We start from the raw sequence: 27,889 nt of genomic DNA, 5'->3' as shown, positions 1-27,889 counted from the left end.
ACCCCAGGTTGGGAACAACTGATCTATTTCATTTAAGTGTACATATTATTATCTTAGTTAAACGTTATGTATTTATTAAAAATATGCTTTAAAACATTTAAACTGATAGGCTTATTTAATTTTTTTCTCGAATTGTAAATTAAATTTGATTTACAGAATAAGACAAAAAGAATCATTAAAATGCAATAAGCCGCTAATTATCATATATACAAATAGGCCTAAATTGTAAGAGAGTGCTCCATCCTGACTATTCTGCTTTTGTTAATGTTTTACCTGCTTTTAAATGACTTTCGGCAAACTGGGTTTCGGAAAACTGGGATTCATGGTTTTTGTTAAAGAATTTTGAGCAAGAAGGGACTTGAGCCTGATCTCAGAGATCCTCTCAGGAATACAAGGCCATGGTGGCTCCGCAATCTGCTGACGAGGGGTCCGCGATACAGTATGAGTGTTCAACAAATTATATTAGTAGGCTAGACCACTCTTTCCAACAGCTACAAAGAAATCACAGATGAGCTAATTTGAATAAACAGATATCGAAATGTGTGTGAGATGGTCCAAAATATCAGATTGCGAAACCCAGCCTTTGCCGAATGCCAGATTGCCGAGTTCACTTTTTCGAACCGATTAAACCCAGAAGGCGGCAAATTTAACACTTTCAAAAAGCTTTCTTTAAAGTTCTCCTCTTTTTTTAAAACATTCTTAGCACAAGATAATATTGGTTTTACCTGTCTCTTATACACATCTAGATGTGTATAAGAGACAGTACACATACATACAACCACTTAGAAAGGACTAGTGGTCCTGGTTTACTTTTAACGTTTTAGCATGTGCTTATCAATTTTTTACCACATCATTGTTGTTTTCCAATATCTTGCCTTTTAATAATTTATATATTTAATACGGCTTTTACCTGACCCCCCATAAGTTTTGAAAAGCACAGTATGCTGCGTTTTTGTACGACGGTGACGACAAAATTCGGCAAACTGGGTTTCGGCAAACCGGGTTCTTATGTTTTCGGTGAACTGGATTCGGCATCTGGGTTTCGGCAAAGTGGTCATAAACCTTCAACAAACCGGATACCCCTTTGGGTCACTATTTAAACATTAGGGTCCGTGAAGCAAAAATTTGTTGTAAATTGTGCTACGCTGAGTTAATTATCAACTCATTTTAAAATGTACGGCACTAAAGGGGTCTTGTGTAAGAAGCTCCTGTTATGGTGTAATCAATGTTTCAGTATTGTTGACTTCCGAAAATGCCAATTATGTCTAGACAAGGCAGACGGCCCCATGTGGTCCTTTAACGATTGTCCTGGAGTATCAAAATGACTTGGTCGCATTCGTACTGATGGGGAGATTTCGCAGCCTTACTACGACGACAACGAATACGAATACGTCATTATCATTCTCGTCATTCGTGCCTAAAACAGTCTTGACAATATGGTGTACAAGCTGAATATGATCCTTGCTTCATGCAAAAGGCATGAATTGCCTACGTTGTGACAAATATGCTACTGTAGGGGATAAGGTTGTCTAAACTAAAATTTTGATGACATAACCGTATTCGTTATCGTTTTCGTAAGCTGTCGTCTTCAAAAGATGAACATAATTTGGTTTGGGCAGTCTTTAGGTCACTCTGACAAACAAGTTGCAGTTATCATGTACTGTACATCACCTAATTATTTTTTTTTTAAATTCTTTATTGATGTTTTTTTTTTATGTCTTTTGTGATTTAAATTGTTATCTTTATCATATTGTATATTTTATGAGGGAGGGGGCAGCTGGCTTGAAAATGTTATAGTGATTTGTTTGCTTAAGCTGCCCCCGACCATCTTTTGGTCAAATAAATAAACTGAAACTGAAACTTTATAATTTACTTCATGTGGCACGTCAGGATGCCTTATGCCCCTCGGTCTGCAGTAGGTTCTGGAGGCCTGATATACGGTACTAGATGAAGTCCCAAATAATAGATTATGCAATACTAAAAAAATGTAAAGTTTTAACAAATGTAGGGACTGTGCTGGAATGAGATGGTGACGGTTTTACTGGCCAAAAGTTAATGCACTAATAATAACAATAATAATAATATAAATAACTTGAAATGCATCAATTCAAAAGAATTATCAGGCAAGAAAAAATGAGCACAAATGACGTAAAATGTAATGTAAAAACAGAGGTATTTGATCTTATGGAAGAAGGTTAGTTCCAAAAGTAAAGAGGCGGCTAAATGTTTTTTGAACATAACAATGTTCTTGTGTGAAGTTTTGAAACAGTGAGAAAATTTTGCGAAGTAGATCGAAGGCGACGAGTAGGCAAGAAGTGACAGTGGCGGATCCAGGGGGGTTTAAGAGGACAAGGGTCCTGGCTTACAAAAAGCATGCTAACCTTCCTAGGTATAGGTTGGAAGATAAGACAAACTAGGCTTGGCCCAACTATTTTTCAAATAAATTTTACACAGTTTTTGGTTCGCCGTCGTAATAATTTATGCACGAAAGTGAGTTTTTCAGTTCTATCGGTTTATCGATCCATGGAAGAAAGACTACATATCTAACTTCTCAATGTTGTTGGAATATAATAATATATTGCCTGTCTGATTTTTTCCTCCATGATAGGCCTAAAACATGAGATATAGGCCTAATTACCTGACCCTTTTTAAGAGGGGAAAACCCTTTAATTTTCAAGAACCTTTATGTCAGTAAAAGACTCCTCAGAAGTCGAGAAAGCTCATTTACGGCCATCTAGGAATCACAATTTTCCCGGGGGAGGACCCTCATACCCCCTTTCATTTTAGGGTTTTTTAGAAACATTTTGAAACCCCCCTCTTTCTTTTCATCCTGGATCCACCCCTGAGTGAAGTAGAAAATCTGTAAAGTATGGCGGTACACCCAGAAGAAGTGCTTTGAACATTAGTCTGAAGAAGTATTTTATTAGATTTAGGGCGAAGAGAGTTATTGCACTTAAAATCTTAATTCCACTTAGGGACAGCCAATGGTTATTTCACATATAATAGGACCTAGATTTATTGCCAAAGGTTTACATTTGAAGCACATACTCCATGCATGCAAATACATTACAAAAATCAATAAACAACTAAATATACGACATGTCTGCAGTTATTCGTTTTGGAAAGTCAAGGTTCCCAAAATCTGTATGGGCAGTAGGAAATTTCTGCCTCCCACTTGCATACCAATCCAAAATGTTAGTTCCAAAGAAAGATTTATCAATGTATCTTTATGGGCGTGGCTGTTTGCGTCACTAGGCGTAGCGCCGGGATTTTGCCCAGCGGAGAGCAAAATATCAAAATTTTGGGGTTTGAAAATCTTATTTAAGCGATTTCAATATGTAGAAAATACATATAATTCCCCACCCCGTCACACTTAGGGTCCCGTAGGAACAAGTTGATTCCATGGAATTCACAGCATACAGTATTTATTATATGGGCATTCTGAGTTCATCCATTCTCACTATTCACTAGATTATTAGCCTGGAAGTGCCACGGGGCCCCGGCTGTTGTCTGGGCATACAGGCTCAAGTTGCTAAAATTGAATATTTTGTTACTCCCAATATAATGCAAAAGGGTTCATCAATGTTTCTTTTCACGCGGCATTAAAGCTGTTGGGCGTCGTGGCCTTTTTAAAGTTAGTAAATTGTTTAGGGTCCCTTTACAAAAAAAAATGATTTGCGCGAATAATGTTTCAGCATTCATTCTATGATGTATGACTCGTCATGTACCTTTTGTCTTGCCAATCTACCTTTACCTTCACTTTTAAATGGGCCATGGAATATGTACATGTCCATGAGGTGGACTAGACTCTCAATCTGCGAAAGTTCCTCCGTAGGCCCCTCTTTATTCAAATTTCTGGATCCGCCGGTGCAGATCTCCCGGCATTGATTTCTTCTAACTTGGGACGTATACGACGTTTACGCTGTCATCTTATGAACTTGAGAAACAATGTGCAAGGGCCGGGTTAACTGTTACTCCCTGATGCGTTTATCTAGTCACTATGAAAAAGGGAAAGTGTCCTACTATCCTGAGCTAAGAGACCAGTTGATGGGATATAAGCATTGGAGCATGTGGCATTGCTTGTGTCCTTGGGCAAGGCACTTTGCTTGCGTTTGCCTCTCTCCATCCAGGAGTATAAATGGTTACCTGGTAAGATGGTATGGCATTGAATGTATGGGTTGTGCGTGCTGCTCCCGGCAGAGGGAGCAGAGAAAGTTGCAGAAAATGTGCCAGTTTGCCAACTCAGTATCCAGTGACCAGAAAAATGATGCCAGCACGCCCTCTATATACATCCGACTGTGAAAGGCGCGATATAGATTCTAAAACAAAGCAGCAGCAGCATAAACAGGGTTAAATATAACAGTAAAGCCCCTATCGCACTGGACTTAATTTGGTCAAATTAACCGAGTCACTGGCTAAATTGACCAAAAAAAATCCAATCCGAACGTCGGTTACAATTCCCTCAGGGTTAACTTAACCAAGCCGAATGGTTGATTTTACCGACCTCAGCCTGCCCAGTAAAACTTACCACGGTCTCGGTTAAACTAACCACGCTGGTCAAGAAGTCCAATCCGAACGTGCAACACGGTTAAAACTTCTTCCATGTTGACACCGCTCGAACAAAACCGGAAGTTGAAGTCACAAACTCAATAATATTTTTTATACACAAGGTTAAATCTTGGTAAAACTATGGTAAAACTAACCGCGTGAATAATCCAAGTGCGAACAATGGTGAAATGTACCCATGATGAGAAACGATCTCAACTTTCAGCAATCCAGCATAAAAACAATCAATTTTTTCCTTAATTGCACATTAAATAAGACAGAATAATATATCATTTTCCAATTCAAAAGAATGGAAATAAAAATGCATTGTATGTGCAGATCATCTATATAATAAAAATATATAAGTTTTAAAATGGTTAAAATCATATCATCACATATTATAATATTGTGCACACCTTACTTATGGTGATAACCTCAATTAATCAACTTTCAACAGTTTATATTTTATATATACATTGTTATATATATATATATATATATATATATATATATATATATATTGGCTTGCATTTATATTTCTAATTTAATATTTTCATGAAAATCATGCAACAAAACATTTACAGTAATTTTTACTAAATTTGTTTAAAAAAAATGTTTTTGAAACTGCTAATATTAGATAAATAATTATTTATAATAAATTAAAAATGTGTATTGATTAACAAATCAAAAAAATATAATTTTAAGTTTATTGTTAAAAATCATCACAAAAATTATTCTAGTAATTCTTTGGAATGCACAGAATTAATCAAGCGAGGTGCATACCCAAAAAAGGGAGGGACTGATAGAGGCTTTTCCTCCAATCCGGTAGGGCTGTCTAGATTTCCTGGTTATCAAAATTATTTCTATGCATATCTAATCAATTTTGTAAGTTTGCATTTCAAGAAATACACAAAATGTTGGTTATAAAATAGAACAGACTACCACAATTGAAAAATATAATCTCATATAAACATAATTAAATTTAATATTTGAAAAATTAAACCCATTACTGTCTTGAATGCATTTTATATATTTATTTTCATTATTGCTGTATGTTTATAGATTAAGTTTAGTTGAGGGGGAGGTTAGTTATAATAGCCACTAGTCACAATGAATATATAGCTATCTGGCCTCCCCAGGTAGCCTATTGCTTACCAAATTTTCATTAAAAAATAAAATTTTAAAAAAATAAAACAAATTCAAGAATCATTATCTGAAATACCAAGATTAAAGATAATATATTAGTATCTTGTCTCAATGACTGATTAGTTGTATACACATTTTAAATTTGTATATTGTTGTATTAGCTAATCCTTCAACAGCAAGAAATGTGTACTTAAACTGTAGTATTTGGAAAATCTAAATTAGGTAAAATTTTCCTTTTTTTAGGTATACAGCACTGTTGGCCTAGATATGCTCTTTTGTGATATGATAATTATATTATTTTGTTTTTTGAGACCATATTGGATAGATCAAATCAAATATTGGTGACATAAGATGCCTATATAACACATTATGATGACTTTTAATATTTTCAATATTGGTATTGCTTATGTTGCATAAAACTATGATAAAATAATACCAATCCTGGTACCTTTTTATGAATCTTTGATTTTCTCTGTCTTGCTGAGTGTCAGGAAAAGCAGCCAAAAAACAACACTCCCAGCATGAATACCATTCCGTAAGGAAGATGGCAAAAATGACAATTCGGGAACACTTTTATTGGAAAGGTAGATCATGTCGAAGCCCACCACCAGGATACACCTTGCAATTTCTATGAATGGCGCATACCACCTGTTGTAAGAAATGTGACAGTGAGGTGAACTTATAATCTTAGAGTCATAAAGTTAATCCATAAACCAAAAAGAATAGAATGTAAAGCGAGCAGTCCTGTTTTAAAATACGTCACTCCCCTATCAACGATGAAATTCCCCATCGTCATCATAAAGTGTGCCCACTGTGTTCGGTTGTCTCCACGCCTCCACGTAGGATATTAAAACGCATTCATTTCTAAAAATAGTAACATTAAATCTAACTAACGCCCTCTACAAACAAATTGCATCTTGTGAAACACAGATAAAAAAACTGTGCTAGGGACTACTGGGTAACAAATTGTGACAACCGAATGCTGCAGGCGTCCTCTCCTAGACGTGTATAAGGGTGTGTTTGTTTGTTTACGCTCACAGCGATTGTACTGTTCGTTTTTAACTTTCTATACCGTTTGCTAAAACTTCAAAGTCTGAAAAGTGTACTTAATGTGTGGCCGGCTACCATGGGCCATTATTGATCACCTCACTGGCTTGCTTTTGAGCTGACAGGGTCACCCGAATTAAAAATCATCATTAGCTTGCATTTATTATTATTTTTGTCCTTATCATTATTGCTATTTATTATAACTATAATTATTCTAAGTAGCACTTACTTATTATCGCATATGCTACCAATGCAGGTAAGTGTATACACTACGTAGAGGCAGCAAGCAAGGCCAATAACATAACCCATATACTGAAAGATATAAAAACATTGTTGATGATGTTTGAGTCAAATTAAAGAAGACAAACAGTATAAACAACCTTCCCGATTTGTCACCAATGAATCATAAAGACAGACCATTCAGCTGCCAAATTAGCTAAGCATCCTCATCACACAATGATGCTAAATTTTAACATAAAAAGACCATAAAATAATTTAAAAACTAATTCATAGAGCCTAGATGTTCAAATGATGGATTTTTCCATTACAACTATTAAAGTGTAAAATGTGGAGAAATGTAGTTTACCTGAAAATGTTAACACTTTTAAAAGATAATTAATTAAACGTGAAGAAATGTGTACACAATATAAACTGCCTTACAGAATACCAGAAGCAATCATGGACTAGAGGTTTTCTATCTTCTGGGCTTGGTAATAGCCAGTAGTTGGCATGATAACCCGATATGAAGCATTTCCATAACAACTACAGTCTGTCAGTGATAGTGATTTTATGGAAACAAGGCTTTAACTAGTCTTTAGGAATGTAAAATTTTTGAGTTGTGAGGGAAAAATCCTGTTTTTGTTTATTTTACCCTACAGCTCCAATATCAATGATGACCAATGATATTAAAGTATTATTAATTAATTAATTCTTGATATTATTTTTTACCTGATGATTGTCCAGGTACAAAGTGAAGACAGCTTGATTGACAAAATAATGGAAGGCCACATACAACTGCAACCACACTGACATTGCTGGGTTGTACACCTCAACAGGTGCACTCACCTACAAAGAAAGAAAAATATACTTATTCATTATTTTATAATATAAATAATAATAACTAAAGCTGTCTCTTATACACATCTAGATGTGTATAAGAGACAGGAGTTTTTTCTTTCTTTGTCTGATTTCTCTTCTGTAACATTTCAATTTATATTATTCATTGCATTATTCCACTTGCTTGCACTTTTTATATATACAAGCATCCCATTTGAGATCCAGCAAGCTGAAAATAATGTACAGAAGAGGGTGCATCGTATTGATCTCTGGCAGCCTATATCAAATTGTCACGTCAGACACGTTATGGAGGGAGAAAAGCTGGGTGAAAAGTTAGGTGAGGGGCGTTAGCTAGAAAAATAAGGTGATAAGAGTTGGTGTTTAACATTTTTTAAAAGAGAACTAGCAAAATGATTTTTTGTTCTAGAGAGGATTTTTGATATGCCATTAATAATAGAATCAACCTTAAAATCGTTTTTTGGCTTTTTTTTAATGAAGTTATAGGCGATTATATACGATTTTACCATGACGTCACTGGCGAAAAAGTAACAAAAGATCGTGTAAATAGGGCCGCGTAGGGTATCCGCCGCGTACGATCTTTGCGTGTATACGCGGTGGATACCCTACACGGAGCTATTTACACGATCTTTTGTTACTTTTGCGCCAGTGACGTCATGGTAAAATCGTATATAATCGCCTATAACTTCATAAACAATAGCCAAAGAACGATTTTAAGGTTGATTCTATTATTAATGGCATATCAAAAATCCTCTCTAGAACAAAAAATCATTTTGCTAGTTCTCTTTTAAGCCTAATTTTTTTGCTCAGCAAATTTCCAGTTGGGACACCTAGGAAAGCGCAACTTGTTTTCAGGGGTCCTAATTCCCTGTAAATGGCAGGGGGAGGGGGACATTTAGAAAGCTGACTTCAGATTTTGCATGGTTAATCCCCGAATTGTGATGATGTCCCAACAACAAGGCATCTTTTGGGTGATCATGGCTACCAAGTTTATTTGGTAAAAAAAACCTTATAATTTAATAATATCTATGCAAGTATGGAAACTAATACTTTATTGTTTATTTATTGTTTGTTTTATTGTTTGTTTGTTTGTTTGTTTGTTTAATAATAATATTTCATTTACTAACATGCAGTATGAAGATTTAGAAGCCTACCCTCATACCTTTGGAATATCCTCCGGATTACCTAACCTTGGTGTACCTGGCATCCAGCCTGGTCCCTTGAAGATCACAGACAGCTTGTTCCCAAAGCCTGGAGTTGTCCAAACAGTCTTGAGAATATGGGTGAAATGGCACACCTACAAAAAAAAACAAAAAAACATACTATCAAATTCCAACATTGTACCCATAATGAGCAAAGCAATTCAGAAAAAATACTTATTAAATAAAGTCAAGTGGCCAAGTGAAAGGCAAGTGATTTTTATACTGACTCCAGTGACTGTTTCTATTATTTTTTGCTGTAAAGCTTTGGGTAAACATTTTTTGAATACTTTAATTTCTATGTTCAAGGTAATTTCAAATATGGTTTTTATGATAATTTTTGCATTTTTCATGGGAAAATACATATTTAATTTTCAATATATACAGAGAATAGAAATGAGATAAAATGTAATAATAGTGAATTCTTGTTGCACATCTCTTTAGCGAAAAGAGAAACAATAAAGTTATTATTATTATTATTATTAATATTATTATTATTATTATTATTATTATTATTATTATTAATATTATACTACTAAAGACTGCCTTAAGGGGAACTTGGACAATGGAGAAATTAGAGAACAGTTAAAAAAACGACATTAAGGATAAAATAACACAAAAGATATTCCCCTTAATATTATATTATTATTATTATTATTATTACTTATAAAAATGTATGCAATTCTCCTTACTTGAATCCACACAGGATTCCATGAGTTGAGTGGATGTGTTAAACCATACACTACTTTCTCTCCTTCAGCTTGGAATGTGCCTGTAAAAGTATGGTACATTGAAATGATTTACATTATGTTTAGAGAGACCCTACGTTATGCTAATTTGGTTAAATAAAATAACAGTCAAACCAGGAAGCGGTTTGGTGCAGCTTGAGCGGTTTGGTTTCCCAACCTCGAGGTCGGGGTTTCAATCCCTCGCTGTGCATTTCGCTTGTGTCCTTGAGCAAGACACTTTATCAGCATTGCTTCTCTCCACCAAGGAGTATAAATGGGTAACTGGTGGGGTTGCCTGCACTAACATGGCAGCAACACTCAAGCATGTGGACCCTATGACCAGAAACAACAAAGTGCTTTGTAACTAAACAGAATAGGTACTATATAAATACTAATGTAACAAATAAAAAAATAATTCTTAACATACAAAAACACATGAATGAAATGATAGCATTTACTATGAACTGAAGATAAATAAACAGAGTATTTAAGCAAAAAGGCACAAATCAAAAAAGCACTATTACAATTTGATATACAAAATATGTAAAGAACACAATATTCATTTAAATATCATTTAAATAATGTATTACATTTTTTACAGTTCTTAACATAAAAAAAATGTTTATATAATTAAAATTAAGAAAATTTATTTGCAATTATAATCCACTTGACAATATAGTACAACATTTAAATTTATTCTAATGCTCTGTCCAAATTATCAAATTTCCTTTGACACAAAACAGTTGTATGGCCATATTTAGTCATGACGTACCTATATATGGTCATGATGTGATGTCATCATAACCCTATCTAGGCATGTCACATTTTTTTTTTTGTTAAAATGAAATTTAATAGTCTGGACAGGATTATCAATGGCTTCATTATATGTTTGGGATGTTGAGAGTATGTAAGGCCCTGAGACAAACAAAATAAACTTAATTTCACTCTGTAAAGTTTCTTATTTGAGGTATTTGTTTCATTTACCCACTCACTCATCTTCAGCATCCTTAGTTAATGTGCTTACCAAACATTCTGTCCCATATTATCAAGGTACCTGCATAATTCTTATCAATACAGTAAGGGTTCCGACCTAGCAAGAAAAACAATATCATTATAAACTTTAATACACCATTGAACCCCCCTCCCCCTTTACATGTTCTTCAAATACAACTAGATGTCATAATCCAGTATTCTTTTCTACTTATTGTAAAATTAAAGATCATTAACATCAAAAAAGCATTGCAAGGGTTGGCTATGAATAGAAAATATAAAAATAAAACCATAAATACATAAATAACACGTAAAAAGTATCGCTCACCTGGCACCATCCAGGTATATCTAATTCTATGTTTCAAGGCTGAATTTTGTATATTAAAATGTGACTTAAACTACATGGTACAAACTATCCCTGCCGGACAGCATCTCAGTATTTTTGAGTCAAAGTTTTGTGGAAATCATTATTTGAAGTCATTCCAAAATGAAATTCCCAGAGACATTTCTAATAATTTATGCTACATTGTATTTTAAGAGCTTATTAAGCCAGCCATTAGTGGAGAGGACGTGTATCAGGCCCTTGCTCCTGAGTTCTACAGTAGCTGTAAGGTTTAAACCCTCACTGTCAATTTTGATTTTATTATTTGCACAAGACAAATTTTATTACATTTTCCAAGCTGAACTTACCATGATGTACTCTGTGATGGCTTGGTGTATTAAGAATATACTCAAGTGGACCTAGGGACGACACAAGCTATTTGAAGCAACAAAATTATTATACATCAATGCTTGAGACTTGATAAAATAATACATATTCTGCTTTCATGTTATACTTTTATAGCAAGAAGTGCTTAACCACTAAGGACAAATGTGCAAAACATATTAAGTAAATAAGATAAAGTGACAATTAACAACACACGCATAGTGTTGATTTGTGTGATCTGTACTTGGAGCTTAAATGAACTGGGACCCAGATAGAGGATGCATAGCCCTCTGATAGCTGAAAGGGCTTCCTTCATAAAACAGGTTAAGGCATGATAATGATGTAATTGTAAATAGGAAAACAAAGTAGGCCTACAAAATAACTGGCAAATGCTATTGAACAATACAGCTTGAAAGTTAACATACTAATATGTATGTATGAGTGTAAAGTGTTACAACAATTTAATGCAGTCCAGTATCCAGAGGGGTGCGATGGATGCATATGCATCAGCATCCCCCAACTAATCAATAAATGTCCACATTTTTAAGACTGTCACACACTCCCCACTAATCGATATAAGTCCACATTTTTTAAGACGGTGTACTGGATTGTAGAATTTATTATATTTTATTGTATTGATTGTAATAATTCTTGAAGGGAATCCTAAATCACCTAAAACACCCTATAATACCAAAACTGGGATCTAACCAGCCCTTCCCCTCGACCCAACCAGGGGTTCTAGATGACCCAGTTGGTCCACTTTGGCACATCCACATACCCACTAACGGCAATCCTGGTTACGGCCGTGCAATACATGACGGATTATTACTGCCCTTGTATATCATCTGAGGCATGTTGTGGCAAAATGGCTAAGTTGTAGCAAAAATTGAAATTCAAGTTATTGGTATTTTCAGATACCTGAGTATGTGGTCTTTACAATGAGGGGGTCATTCATTAAAATTAGACATTTCAAAGTTAAGTTATTGGAAAGTGAAAGTACAGTACTCTTAGAGTCAAGATAAACATGATTTTGAGTAATTGCCTTTCAAAGTTATTTGTGCATACATTGTTTAATAGAATGAACTAACAAATAACGTTAAATAAACCATTTGTTGACCACTTCCAGAACTAATACTTTGGGACACGATTACTAAGACATTGCACTGTTGATCTATAGTGAAAAACAAATTTGAATTTTAAGGCAATTTTTTGAGCTCCCTTATTTATAGCTCATTTACTCAATACTGGCCTGTGCGACAACTTAACCATTTCGCCACGACATGCCTCATACCTGTAATACCCTTAATATAACAATTACTTTTTTTAATATTAGGAAAATTTTAGTTAAAATATTGTATTCATTATAGTATTACGTATAAAGTAACAGGAAATTCTTGGAAACACAGTTAGTCATTGAATAACTCTTGAATAGAAAAGTTCAAGTTTATAGAATCTGAAACTATACCTCGGTGTGAATCCAAAATTGATAGAGCAGGTTAAATTGTGCATGAACCAGCATCACAGGTGTTGGAATAGCAAGTGCCATAGGAACATAGAAAATCTGAAAAAAAAAAAAAAAAATTGGATATGTGATTACAGTTTGTAATTATTGAAGATTTTTATGGTGCCGATGACATGGCAAACTCAGCGTTTTAAATTATTAAATGTACTAATTAAAAAATAAAAAAAAGAAACACCTACAGTGCTTACAGCCCAGATGCCCAATCTGGAAAGTATTTGGCGAACATGTTGGGTCTTTGACTTGAACGTGGCCGTATCAGGTGCTGATAAGCCCCATCCCTTGGATATTGTTGCTAAGGTGTGGGACCTTAAACAACGTAAACATGTGTAAGCTTGCATGTTTGTTGGATATGTTCATATTTTTGGCTATTAAATAACACAATTTGATTCGTCAAAAGTTTGACATTCCAGTCCAACATCGGTGCAGCACAAGTGATTGATTCTTGCCATAAGTTTTCAACCTCCAATTTGAGCCAGAAGCAGATATTGAAAGATAATTAATTGGCCAAAATATATAATATTTAAATATATATATTTTGGAAGGAAGATGTAAAGGGAAAAGTGGAAGAGGAAAATGAATAATTAGAAGGTGAGACATAGCTAAAGCAACGTAGAAGTACAGCACAAGGCCGGGCAGCATGGATGAGTAAATATGATGGTACTCAATGGAAGTACAATGGGAATGATTTGGTTAAGCTCAGCCTCGAGGTCGGGTTTTAATCCCTCACTGTGCATTTCTCTTATGTCAAGGCATTTTATCTACTTCTCTCCATCCAGGAGTATAAATGGGTACCTAATGGGTTGCCTGCTCCAGTGCTGACTACCTCACCAACAGCATGGTTACCCCAGGCCAAAAGTGCTTTGTATCTGGAAAGAATGGTGCTATACAAAAAATAAAAGCAGTGTAATTAATAATTAGGGAGTCTTACCCAGGAAGTATAATGCTGCACTACTGACTGCCGAAGGGCTGTCGACAGGTTGTATTCTTCGGAGCTATGATGCACTTGATGGGCAGCCCATAATACGTTGACCTCTGCCAGGGAAAGTGGAAAACATATATATACTTGAATTGGAACAATAGGCCAAATGTGGCTGGCAATCAATCGAATCATACTGTATAACGATTTCAGTATAATAAATGTTAATTGAAAAATTATCTTCTAGTGTAGTTTATCATAATTTACATAAAAGTTACAGTATTAAGCACACAAATAAAAAGTGGAGTGGCATATCTAGGAGTGTGTTAATGGGAAAAGCTGGCAAAATAAGGTGACTTGAATTAACCTAGTCCCTACCCAGGGGATAGGGACTAGGTAGGGGGAAAAGTTTACATACCCTTGTATATAAGCTACTGGTAATTTGGTTTTAAAATTTACATTTTAGAATGTAAATTCTAAACAGGAAAGACCTGAAGGACATTTCCACAATCTAAAACTGTTACCATGGAGGTTGAATTCTGTGGTTGTAGTAGTCACCCATTATACTTAATATTTGACAACATTTCCTTACCTCATCAAAAATTAACCTACGACCCATGTTTTATATCACAAGCTACTTCAAAATAATAAAAGCTATTAGTATTAAGTTGCTTTCAGGACAATGAACAATTAATCTCCATGGGATTAATTGCAAAGAATAAAAAAATGAGATGTTACCGTGAGCAGCTCGATGAAACCAGTAGTAGGCAAAGTCAAAGGTTAACATACAAATCACCCATGTCCATGCACTGTTCCATGGCAATTCAAATATTCGGTAGTTCTCATAAACCCAAATGTATGCAAGAATCTCCAAACTTTTGAAGAGAGTCCTATTGACATATGAAGAAATGATTGAAAAAAATGAATTAAATAGTTATAATAATTTGTAAATGTAAAGGTAGGACTCAGAATAACCCATATCTTGCAGCGTCATTTTGCGCTAAATTATGTATGGGTGTGGTCCGTGTCTATTTGTTACATCAGCCCTGTGGTAAGAGATGTTTACTAATAAAAATTAGCACTTGTGAGCTGAGCAGTTGGCTGAGAGGTATTGTTCCTGGTTCTTGTGCTGAAGACCCCGGTTCAAAGCCAGCCAGCGTTAAGTTTTAATTGGAGTCTGATAGCTTGGCTCCTCGAACAACTCATAATTGAGAATTAGGCAGGTTAAGGACAATGTTTGTATGTGTCCGTTATGTTGTAGTTAAGTTGGGTGGCGCCGAATTTTCGATTTCCAATTTGAATGAAGACCAATAAACAATTATTATTATTATTATTATTATTTATTATTATTATTAAGTGAGCCATCTAAAAGCATAAATGTAGTATAGAAATAACTAAAATATAAACTGCATTTGTATTTATACATGGGTGAATACAACACAATGGAATACAGTAATTAAATAAAATGGATAGGAGAGTTTGGGCAATGAATTTAGGTGAAGACACAACAGCTTAATAGAAATTTAGAAGTGCCAAAATGAAATACAGAGAAATAATTACAACTAAAGAAAAATAATTCATTCCAGAATTAAATACAATGCATAGCTAGCTAATCATATTGCCCAAAGACAATATTATACTGGTAAAATGCTGAATGGTTTAAAAATTACAGTATTTGTCAATCATCAAATAAAAATATATCAATCTTAAAAAAAATAACTATAATATCTGAAATGAAAGTTAAAAAATGGTCCAAAATGACAAATTGTCTATTCTTTCTCAAGTGAGACACCCTTAAAAATTAAAAAAATCCCAGAAATACATCCTCATTCACTTTTCAAAAGACAAAGATTAATGAGACTTGTCTGAATCAATACTTACTTGACAGCTGTCATTAACAATCCTGCAGAAATAGAGCTAACTGTGTCGTTCACACGTAACCATTTCTTGTCTCGAATTCCAATGATGACCGCCTCCAATATCACTGAGATCGTGAAGTATGGTAGTGACTATATGGGAGATATTAAGGTTCATGGAAAAGTTGTTATGCAGATCAAAAAATAGATGATCTTTCTTAAGTTATGAATGACATGCTGTATTATTCTCCATTAGCAGTTTTAGTCACTAAATTTTTTGCAAAAATTCTGATGTAATCTCTTATACATACTGGGACAGGTAATGTCCCAATAGTGGTAACAGACCCCATAGTGTGCTCCCCCACCTCCCACCCCGATGAAAACATAAACCAGAACCCTGCAGGTGTGTACGTTCCTTTGTACGCAAAAACTAAACACAAATTTGGGAATTGCGAAAATTAATAGTCACCAAATTCATTCATTGCATTTTGCCAATTTTTAATTATCATGGTATGGTAACAAGCAGCGACTTTTTTTCCTTTTGAAATAGAGTAAAGCAACACCTAATGAGCAAGTATACAAGAAACTAGATCTCGAAATGATTCATTGCATTGTTTAGCGTCACATCCCCAAAAAAAAAAAAATTGGGGGGGGGGGGGTTAATTTCACTTTTCCGTATATCAATATTCTTTCTGCACGCATTCTTATAAAACTTGTTTTAACTAAAATATGACAAGTCGTCTTTAAATGGATTACCTAATCACAAATTTAACATAGATAAAAAATGTTATTAACAAAAAGTTGAGCACAATACGCCAAAGCAAAATACACTACAAAATAAACTTGGTTTAGGCCTAATGTATATTTGTCAATGATTGTAGATTGTGAAGTTAAGAGACCTGTTTCTTAACGGCAAAACAATAGTGTAAGTAGGCCTAGGCTATGTAGAGTCATGGTACAGTAGGCCTATTCAATTTTCTAAAAGCATAGGCCTACTGGTCAAGCCGGTGCTGATTAAGTTGCAATCGAAATTTAAACCCCTGAAGTGACGTACGTTTAATTACTTTAAAGTAAAAATGTGCTACACTAGAACCCCCTCCTTTGGGACACCCCTATTCAGGGGACACCTCTATGAAGGGGACACCTTTAATATGGCATTATGAGGACACCTCTATTAAGGGGAAATATATCTCTTAACACTACGGCCAACCCCTATTAAGGGGACGGGGACACTAGTGTGCAAAATGGTCAAATCAATACCTGTCTCTTATACACATCTAGATGTGTAATTTCGTAAGCTATTACATTTAATTCATACTCATATTTGAATAGCACATACGATTGAGAAAACATAGTGATTTGAAAAACTTGTAGTAGTTTGAACATGGAGGTATAGGCCTATTGTTCTCTGTAATGCCTACTACTGAAGTTATCGCGATGAAAACAAAATGTTGGCAAACTTTTTCCCGACGCATGCGCAAATCAAAATTTGAACTAAAAAACGACTCAAAACTGGTGGTAGGGATATATGTTTTATCGCATACACCTTACATTTTCTATCTAACCGAAAAAACAAACATTTCTCACACAATTACATGTCCACCAGTACCTCTTGGGCACAATGTATACCCACCGCGAGGCACCATTTAGGAGCCTATTTGTTTACAGACATAGAGACAGGTTGTTGCCATACATACACACACACATTTCACATCTGTATTATCCCAATAGTTCCTCTGTGACCTAAGGTCACAAAGGAACTAATAAAGTTGAAACGTATTAAACACTTGTAACATTCCAAATAGAAACCGCTGTCTCTGTCAGGGTATGGTTATTGTTAATATTGTATTTCATATACTTTTAAGGTTGGATTTTTTGACATATTTTTAAAAAATTGGGTTTTTAAAATTTTTCCGTAACATTTAAGGTGACTCTCCAAAATTTACAGGTGACACAGTTACGATCCAAATTTTGAGGATTGAGGCCCGAAATAACAAGATATGAACTACTTTCATTAAACACAGTATAAAAATACATTGTATTCTAACTTACCTCTACGATATAATCTGGAACTTCTTCGAGAGTTTCAAAAGATGACTCATTTGGGGTTACTAAGTATGCAAAGCGCCGCAGCTGAGTCACCGGGTCAACTTTGAAAACTTGATCCATTTTGACCTGCAATTTAATCCAGAGGATTTATGTTACTACAGTTGCATTCTTATTCTTAAGTTAAAAATTATCCTTCTAAGCATGCATTAAATATAAAAATCCAGGACTGTCCACTCTGTGAATGGTTATAATGCTTCATTAATCAATACTGTAGAACCCCTCCTTTGGGGACACCCCTATTATTTTACCTCTTTAACAAAGTGTTTGTTTCTGTACTTTGTTTAGGCACCTTTAAAGAATCTTTAAAGTACATCACCATTCACAATGCCCCGCAGGCATCAGACGATAAAACACACAAACACTGTACTTCCCGCCAAATAAAATACGGCAGATGTATTAAGTCCGATTGCTAAATAGTTCTATTCGTCTATTCTAGGCACCTACGCATTAAGGGGACACCACTATTTAGGCGATACTTTTCCGGGAAAGGAGGGGCAATATATCTTTTAACACTACAGCCAACCCCTATTATGGGGACACCCCTATTATGGGGACACCCCTATTAAGGAGACGGGGACACTTTTTGAGTGTTCAAAATGGTCAAATCAATACAATTTCACCTCTATTAAGGGAACAATTTTTTTTATTATATCAAAACAACTACACTAGTCACAAAATAAGTAGAAAATCATTAAAATTTATATTTTTGACACCTTTTGAGCAAGAAACTTAACACCATACCAGAATTGTTTCCAAACTTAGAATAGGCATTTGATGGCTAGTGCATGAGTTACTTCATATAAATAAAATCTTGTCAATTTTGACCATTAATCATGGAAATTTCTTGTTTTGTGTATTTTGATATAGGATTCTAATCTATCTAGGCAGCCCTACTTTGATTTCTAAGTTGATAACATCTATTAATAGTATTCTATATTGTGCATCCAATAGAAAGCTCAATATTTTCAAGAAGAATATTTGGTCACTAACATTGCACTCAAACAAAGAAACAATATCAGGCACATACACAAATTTTGTAGTTTTAATTACATCTGTTAAGTTTATATCCTACGTGAATATTTCTTGCATTGCAAATTATTGTTAAAAAATTAGGTATTATTCAACTGTAATGCATTCTTATGTCAATTAAAATAAAATTATAAAGAATCTATGTCATCATTATACAAAAACATGCCAAAACTCCTATTAAGGGGACAATTTCATGTTTTTGGTAATGGTAATGGTTGGAGGTTTCTATAATGCATAACACATGGTCTCTATGCGCTGGTTAGTGTCTCCTGAATAGGGGTACCCCGTTTAGGGGAACCCCCTATAAAGGGGACACTTTTTTTTGGTCCCGAAGGCATCTCCTTAATAGGGGTTCTACTGTATTTTAACATAATTTTTATTTCTATTATAGTTTTACATGTCGTCTCATGTCATTGAAATTAATTTCAAGAAGAAATGAGATAAGGCAAACAATTTACAGTACATGGTGCTACATTTAAAGCTTGCTTTCAATGGGATACCATTCCACATGCAGTACTTTACTATAACTACTGTATAAATTGTATTGTGTCAGGAAAGGGCAGAAAAGAAAAATGTTAAAATATTTTGTATAGCATTAATGGTTTTCTCCTTCCATTCTAGTACAGACCAGCTGTCGGTGTGTTTTCGTACTGTGGTGGTGTTCGAAGTAGGTAAGTTTTATAATCCAAGACTTTTTTTTTTTATTTAATTATTATTTCTTGTTATTTATTACTTATTTAAATTAAAACATCAGCGCTTTTGCTAGGCTCCTCTGGGAAGGGGTGCGACTCCCATTTCACTGTATGGTGCAGTACCCATTTCACTTCACTTTACTGGTGAATGTAAACAGTGTAGTAATGGAATTGATAAATGCTTTAATTTAAATTTATATAACTAAAGAAGAAATGCTGGTATCTTGTTTTGAGAGACTTTAAGACAGCAGCAGGTGGAATAAAAATAAAGGGTTTTTTTAGATGCCGGTTGGTGTGCTAACTGGCTAAAAATAATTTTATATTTATTTGAAATCATCGTTATCAGGGAGTGACGGGTTTGGGAAACACGGAATATAAAAAGTCGAGTCTAAGCTTAATTTTATGAAATCCTAAAACTTTCATTGTTAGGAATTGTTATGAATTGCTTTTTTAAGGTTAAATTGTATATTACTATTTTATTAATATCACATGAAAATATCAGGAACAGCCAGCAGATAGCAGGATCATGGCAAATGTGGAGTTTAATAGATAAATAATAATTTTTAAAATGATGTCATTGTCAGCATCTGATTGTTTTATGTACACTCCATACTCTGAAATACCGGATTTGTATGACTGTTGGAATGGCCCAAAATAACAAGTAAATAATTTGACAGTCAGATGGTTTATGCACTAGATAAAACACTCCAATAGAGTTACAGAAAGCTAACATGTGGGTTTGATTTTGATATACACTGTACAGCACATACTGGCCTTTGGACTTTCGAAATGATTAATTTGTGATAAATAATGAATAATCCCAAATCCTGGACCCTGGCGAATTATGAATATACATGGAACATATACACAATTTAGTGTTACATTTCTAAATTTTATATCTGATTTTTTTATCTTGTTAACTGTGCTTTTCGGGATTGGCCTTTATCAGAGGTGGGATTGTTCTCCTGTTGGCCTTTTTCCGTCACCGGCAACTTTATCTCATTGACATATTTGCTGCGAAGCAGCCAATTCATATTCTTGACAGCAATTTGACCTCTGAAAGGTAATTGTTTGTCAAAAAACTAGTGCCTAAGACGACTGAAAAGCGGAGTTTCCTTCTTTCGTTCTGCCGGGTAAAATCAATTACTTTAGGCGGCTATCGTAGACTGACCTACTCGTACCAACGTCTGCATGCCGCGCTAGCCTTATCCTACTCTAGGCCTAGACTATCTAGGATGGTATAAGCCTTGAAGACGAAGGTCCCAATGAAAAACAACGTCGCTCTTTGATAGCTAACATTGTCTATTTAACATCACAATAATTCATTATTAGACCTATAGTTGTTTTTTGAATTGTACTCCACAAATCTCAGCCGATACCTCGCACAACTGGCTAACGTCTCTATCTATTGTTGTGACGTCATGGCTCGCTGGCTCACACTTGTGATATGTCCTGCACTTGTGATCAAATAACACGCTGGCTCGCACTTTGGCAACACTCTTTGGCAGTCAACTCGCCCCTAGAAAACCCGCCCTTGGAAATTTGCCCCATAAAAAATGTACACTTCCTAGACCATGCAGTCTTAAAAATATAAATTGTAACCTTTGGTAATCAACTACATTTTCCACATACATAGAGATTTTTGAAACTAAACTATAATTCACCACACTATAGACACTTTTTGACAAAAATGAAAAATTACGAATTTGTTACCCAATGAGAAGTGTTCTAATATAGACAATGGGTCGTGTCTCATATTATTTGTTATAGTTTTATTATTCATTATTTTCAGTTGACTCGCATAAATAATTTTGTTTGAAGAACATTTATATGCAGTTGTACTTCGCAGCACTTCACTTGCAATTTGCAATTTCTAGTTTATTGTATATTTTGCCTGTGTGAAGTCGAAAAAACAAAAATCAAATCAAAACAAGGCTCAATAGATTGTGTTTGCTCTAAGTAGTAGGTCTAGTGAATCAGGTTAATTTTTGTTTTAATTCTTTTTTTATTTCTTTGCACATACATACACACAAATGCAAAAATTTACGTATATGTTCTTAAACGGTAACCTTTGTTTTCATCTGCTAAATTTGCTTAATATGATTTTGGAAAAACTTAAAGGGTTTTTATTTAAATTTAATTAGATATTTTGCTGTTTACACTCTGTACTTTACTTTTCAATTGTTCTATTATATTTTGTCTCTCATAAGCCAGGCTTAGCTGGCCTTTGTTTGAGGGTGAGACTTTAATAAATAAATACATTACTTTTTACTTACTTACACTATTGCCACTATCGGATATCACTACCGTATTAGTACTGTAGGTGACAATCACTTTTGAAAGACAAACATTTACACAAAAATAAATATACTGTATGAGGTTTTGGGAGTGGACTTTTCTAGGTGATGAGGAAAATATCCTGCAACACATTACAGGAATTGAACCAAAGACCCTGGGATTGAAAGGCAAGGATCTTACTAACAAAAACTACTCATTAAGTGTTCATCGTTAAAAACGATCGGTTGCATGTGCATCATGGCTGTGCATCCTCCTTAGAATCGTGACAGACAACGACTATCAGGATCAGTGATTGCCTGCAGGTTTTAAAGGAGAAGTTAACCAATTTTAATTTTATAACTGATTGAAGTATACTCAGTTAATAATATATCATTTCTGAAAATAAGAATCTCATGCCCGCTTGTGACGTACTCGCAAGTGCATCACTTCATCCAAGTGAACAAGTTGGTTTTTTTTTATATTATTATACTACAGGTACTATCTTTATATTCGAACAAAATATTGAATGGTTTACTGTAGGTAGACAAAAAAGTAGTAGTAAATGTACAGTAGAGATGAAGGAAGACAAACTTCAGAGAGAAGAGAGAACGAAAAACCATGCATGGCTATACAGTTCAGAGAATGAATGATACATTTTGGTGTAGAACTAGGCCTACGGTAATCAAGATTTCAATAAAGCTATAAGCAGATGCATTCATGAGTTTCATGGATAAAATAGGCCTACCTTTAGATGAATTTGATGCAGATTTACTGAAGCTGCACACAGTACAATGACAATTTTAAGTTTGGAACTAGGAGTTTACTGTAGATCGCCAGGCCTACACTCCAAAGTATTCACACACTTTGTAATTTTTTTCCAATCTATTATATTTCTGCTAATCCGCATTACAGATTTATTGAAGGTAGTATATTTCCAATAAAAATATTACCATAATAAACACTGTTTAAATTAATGGCTTCTATCCACTACAGTATACACTACTGCAGACAAGATGCTGGTACTGCAAATGGAGAGATAGCTAGATAAATACCAGCACACAGTAGGAACCATACCAATTGTTTAATCATATACGGTACAAATCCCATAACTGAGCTCCTCACAGCTAATGAATTCAGAAATTCAAAACTGTAAATTTGTTGTTTACAGCACTAATGGGAAAGAAGTCTTGTACTTTACTTTATTCTCCATACCACTTCAATGATGAAAATTTTAGATGTATAAATTATAATTAATAAGTATACAAATAAATAATTTTAAGATGTAATGTACTGTAGTTAATGACAATGGCAACCTTGAATCTCATAGAAAAATCTCATAGAAAAATTATGCATTTGTCTTTTCAGAGGGCCATATGTTATCATTCTTTTAAGTAAGGAAGTTCAAATTAAAATGTGATGAATATGCTCATACTACTATATATAAAAGTTTGCAAGGTAATTAGAGCAATATTGACCGACCAGATGACAATGTGGACACATTCATAATGAAATTTATACCAGTAGACAGATACACATAGCATCACTGTAAGTAGAAAGTTTAAACTTTGTTTTTCAACTCCTTATGAGTGAACTGATTTTTCTTTAAATAGACAGATTTTAATGTATTCTGGATTAGGTCAAAGTTTAAGTCACAAATACTAACTTATTTGAATTTGAATGGTATTTCTTGACAGAGGGGCCATACTGTATATCAGTCTATGCAGCAATTTTCAACTTTTTATCGTCGTTATTTCAGGAGGTATAGCTTTATAAAAATGAAAGTTAACGAAGGTAAAGGAGCCGTTACCAGAATGAAAAAGGGGGCATTGTACCTAGATTTTAAAAGGTCATAACTTAAAAACCGCTTGGAATTTTTTTATTCTTCCTTTTGACATATCAAGGTATTTTAGAATTTTTTTCAGCAAAGTCCAAGGGGAATCATATGGGCATGGTGGTTGATTTGAGCCAGAGTGACCATAATCATATTCTTATTCTTTTTGCCAACATCAAGAACCAACAAAAACACTATGACAGTCAAATCCAGGCAGGAACCTAAAAGCAAACTAAATCACTGTAACAGAAGTTAAGGTTCCTTACTCCCAAAGTAACATAACAATAAATATTAAAATAAACTTATACAAGATTAAGATTATGGTATTAAAACATTGAAACTGTAAAAACTATTTAACTTTAAAATAGGAAAAAAAAAAGAAGTGGAGATGAAAAAAGATAGGACCGTACAATACGCGGCACAATGCAACTAAGCAGAGGGCTACATGACATGCCCTTTAACAGAGCACAGAATTGTTGGAAAAGAATCAAAGGTAATGGATTTTTTTTTACATTTTCTGGAAGTATTTCCCAGTCTTGGGAACAGATGATTGGAGAAATGGGGTCATTCCATGTCAAATCCACCAGATTTCAAGAAAGTTCTGTATGACCCTCTCAGATTTTGAAGAAACTCCAGAAGATTTATCGACTGTGTGAAAAACCAACACACAAAAACAATTAGTGTATAGGATTTGTAGTTCTGAGATATTGACTCCTCAAAAAAAAAGGGGGGGCATGGTTCTTCCACTATGACAGTCAAATCCAGGCAGGAACCTAAAAGCAAACTAAATCACTGTAACAGAAGTTAAGGTTCCTTACTCCCAAAGTAACATAACAATAAATATTAAAATAAACTTATACAAGATTAAGATTATGGTATTAAAACATTGAAACTGTAAAAACTATTTAACTTTAAAATAGGAAAAAAAAAAGAAGTGGAGATGAAAAAAGATAGGACCGTACAATACGCGGCACAATGCAACTAAGCAGAGGGCTACATGACATGCCCTTTAACAGAGCACAGAATTGTTGGAAAAGAATCAAAGGTAATGGATTTTTTTTTACATTTTCTGGAAGTATTTCCCAGTCTTGGGAACAGATGATTGGAGAAATGGGGTCATTCCATGTCAAATCCACCAGATTTCAAGAAAGTTCTGTATGACCCTCTCAGATTTTGAAGAAACTCCAGAAGATTTATCGACTGTGTGAAAAACCAACACACAAAAAAAATTAGTGTATAGGATTTGTAGTTTCTGAGATATTGACTCCTCAAAAAAAAGGGGGGGGGGGCATGGTTCTTCAAGATGTGCGAAAAAATTGTTGATTTGCTCTGGCAAAAACCCACTCTTTGTATGTAGGAAATATTCAAATTTTTTTTTTTTTTTTAGCTATTTTTAAAATATTACTATTAGTGAAGTTGTGAAAAATATTTAATTCATTGAATATTAGCTAAGAAGGTTTTGAGAAAGCAGCTTCCAAAATTCCAAAATTAATAGTTTAATATTAAAATTTGTACTGTATTGTATTTTTAAAATAATTTTAATACCTTTCAGTTAGATTTACAGTAGTACTTCTTTCATAAACTGCCAAAAAACCTGAAATTCAAAAATCCTAATATTTAGACATTTTGAGTGCTAGCGGAGACAAATGAAGGGTCTTGCCGGAGCCGGTCAAAATTTAGTTTAGCAGCTTGCTTGAGCATTGCCAAGGTTGTGACCTTAATGGAGATCCTTCCCTCCCAGCTAACATAAGCACTGTATGATGATGAAATAAGTTTCATGGGAGTGTATATAAGAAAGACAATGATTCAACCAGCCACAAACACTGTTTTCCTCTAGACAAATTTATGCACGCAATTGGTCAAAAAGTTTTGTCGCCAAAAAATTTGCATGAGAGCTTTGATATTTTCCATTACACAAGCGAAAAATTTGTGCAATAAATTATTGCTGTGTTGCCACTGACCTGTCTGTGTGCCATGGTAATGAATATATAATCAATTTGATTCTGTGCTCATGAGCGCGATGACATTTTTTCCAGAGCTCTGATTGACTGTCCATTATTTCACTTCCAAAAGTAAAATCTCCAAAATTTGCACACAAAGCAAACCACCGAAAGTGAAAATGCAAACAACCTTGAGAGGACCTGCGCATGAAACTTAAACTGCATGGTACGCATGGGAACCAGTCAATTCGAGCGGATGCTACTTCGAGTGAAGGCCAATTCGAGCGGATTCGAGCAAATTCGAGCGGAATTTTTTTCAAGCGGATGCTAGTTTGAGCGGAAGAAGATCCACTTGTGCGAACAACAACCTGTGCCAGTTATATATACGAATTACTTCAAAATTTCCTATTTTTGAGCTAAAAATTTGACATTTTCAAAGGGGAAGGGGCACACAAGTTTCAGAATAGATAAGTGAGTAGCATAACTCAATTACAAATATATAATTCTGAAAAAAATAATGGTCACTCGTCTTGTGTGTGTGCTTCTCGTGCACTCTAGTAAAACATACACTTTCTTCTTTTTTAAGCTGAAAAGTGCGCAATTCTATTATAGTTTTAACTTGTTAGCGGCCATCTTGGTAGTAGGAGTTGCCAAGACTGTAATTCAAACATGGAGTAATTATCAAAAGTACTAAAAACCTTTCAGAACCTTAGTAATCAGAGCATTTTTTTGCATTTAAACAAACAAATACAAGAATACGGCGACGATAAATTCGCCCTTGTTGTTATAGTTCACACTAAATGCATCCGCTCGAACTGGCATCAGCTCGGACTGACATCCGCTCGAATTGACTGGCACCCGTACGCATAATCTAAAACGCTTCCTCTTTGTCTTTGTGCAACAAACTTGCTTACATGAGAAGTTTTGCAAACAAAAAAATTTACTTATTTTCCGCTACATGAACGAAAATATTTGGATGCAAATTTTGATGGGGGGACATGTCATTCGTATGTGTACATTCATCGGTTCGATTCTGCAGTAATGGACATGATTAAATCCTTTTCCCAAGCCACATTGGCTGCGCATTATTTTGCTTTGGCTTTGCAAAAAGTAGAACATGTTCTCCAAAATTCGCCAAAGCGAAGTAACCTACTGTAGCCTCGGCCTAGCCTACTAGCTAGGCCCTAGGCCTACCATAAGAAGAAAAAAGTGAACAATCTGGTGGTAAAGAACTTGTGCATGAAAATTAAACTGTGCATGCGTAGATCAATCAAACAAAGGCCTGGACTTAGGCCTAGGTCTAGGCTAGGCCTATAGGCAGGTTTAGCTTAGCCTCTAGGCCTCTAGGTAGGCCTAGGCCGCTAGGCCTACTTACTAGGTACAGGGACCAGCAGGCCGCTAAGATTCCGCAGTAACAAAAACCAGGGAGTTGTTACAGAAGAAATAATTTAAACCGCTAAAAAAAGAAAACAGTTCTTCTAATCTTAGTTACCTTTCTAATGGGGAAGGAACCCTGCCTGCCTCTCTGTCTGGACAAGACTGTTATAGTATAGCAAAGCCTAGCTAGGCCTAGGCAAAGATACTAGAAATACAAGATAGAGTTAGTTAGCCGTTCTCCACACAAAAAAGTGTTCCACCGAAATGCATGGTGGGAATACAAACAATGGGACGACCCCTACAGCTGGATCTAAAAAAACTTCTGCCAAACTTTCGTTACCAAGTCGTCGCGTATCATTTATTATCAATTCTCAATTAAAAAATTGTACACCGCGATGCGCTATGGCGATATACGTTATTGGAGGGCGTGCTGTGCAGTAAATTGCAACACATCATACAAACAGGGTCATAATTTATATCGATTTCCAAAGGATAGAGAAAGGTAATATATTGCACTGACCATTAAACCAAAAATTAGCTATATATATTATAAATATATATTAACATTTTGTTTTTTAAACTTGACATATGAATTAGCCTAGGCCTATTGACTTGCGTAGCTAAGATATTGAAGAAAATAAATAAATAATTAGACTAGCTTAAAATAATGAAAAAAAGTACTAAATATTACTCGTTCGTATAATAACGCTAGTATTGTATGCAGTTAGTTATTTATGAATGACGTGAAAATGGAGCTCTTTTGGTAAAGGAAATTTAATAATATTATACAGGTCTCTAACTCTAATTACTTAAGACCCCTTCTTGGACCGGGATTTCCATGGTCTACATACCTAGCATAACCTATATCCGCTTTTTAGTCTCTAATTAGAATAAAAGCCGAATTT

General features: G+C 34.7%; 2 protein-coding genes across 3 annotated transcripts in view; one reads left to right on the top strand and one right to left on the bottom strand.

Annotated features, from left to right (window-relative positions):
* Window positions 1–5,161: 5,161 nt before the first annotated feature.
* Window positions 5,162–27,226, bottom strand: LOC117103227 (alkylglycerol monooxygenase-like). 2 transcript variants are annotated; one of them, XM_033243788.1, is made up of 13 exons: window positions 27,100–27,226; window positions 17,782–17,904; window positions 15,755–15,882; window positions 14,612–14,763; window positions 13,886–13,989; window positions 12,901–12,996; window positions 11,420–11,486; window positions 10,764–10,829; window positions 9,704–9,783; window positions 8,975–9,109; window positions 7,687–7,803; window positions 6,968–7,050; window positions 5,162–6,339 (listed from the first exon to the last, which is right to left on the bottom strand). In XM_033243788.1, the coding sequence occupies exons 2-13, from the start codon at window positions 17,896–17,898 to the stop codon at window positions 6,144–6,146; spliced, it is 1,341 nt and encodes a 446-aa protein (XP_033099679.1). In that variant the 5' UTR covers window positions 17,899–17,904; window positions 27,100–27,226; the 3' UTR covers window positions 5,162–6,143. The 2 variants fall into 2 exon arrangements, with proteins under 2 accessions (XP_033099679.1, XP_033099681.1); XM_033243790.1 differs by lacking the exon at window positions 27,100–27,226 and adding an exon at window positions 22,582–22,804.
* The window catches only part of LOC117103228, an 11,742-nt gene continuing 8,456 nt past the window's right edge, over window positions 24,604–27,889 (top strand). Inside the window, exon 1 of the mRNA XM_033243791.1 lies at window positions 24,604–24,712. The gene's annotated coding sequence lies outside the window, so the exon portion shown is untranslated. The remainder of the gene's footprint in view (window positions 24,713–27,889) is intronic.

Source organism: Anneissia japonica, unplaced genomic scaffold (genome assembly GCF_011630105.1).
Source record: "Anneissia japonica isolate Jap-2015-1 unplaced genomic scaffold, ASM1163010v1 scaffold2652_len1590060_cov184, whole genome shotgun sequence".
Lineage (NCBI taxonomy): Eukaryota > Metazoa > Echinodermata > Crinoidea > Comatulida > Comatulidae > Anneissia > Anneissia japonica.
Note: the sequence above shows the minus strand (reverse complement) of the source record. Positions and strands in the feature narration are given on the sequence as shown.

What these genes read in the sequence shown, in the direction of transcription:
- LOC117103227 (XM_033243788.1), bottom strand. Translation starts at nt 17,898, where the DNA reads ATGGATCAAGTTTTCAAAGTTGACCCGGTGACTCAGCTGCGGCGCTTT. An exon ending in GGAATCCTGTGTGGATTCAA is followed by an intron (nt 9,110 to 9,703) that starts GTAAGGAGAATT and finishes TTTTTTTTGTAG; the next exon opens with GTGTGCCATTTCACCCATAT. An exon ending in TGTACCTGGACAATCATCAG is followed by an intron (nt 7,051 to 7,686) that starts GTAAAAAATAAT and finishes TATATCTTTCAG; the next exon opens with TATATGGGTTATGTTATTGG.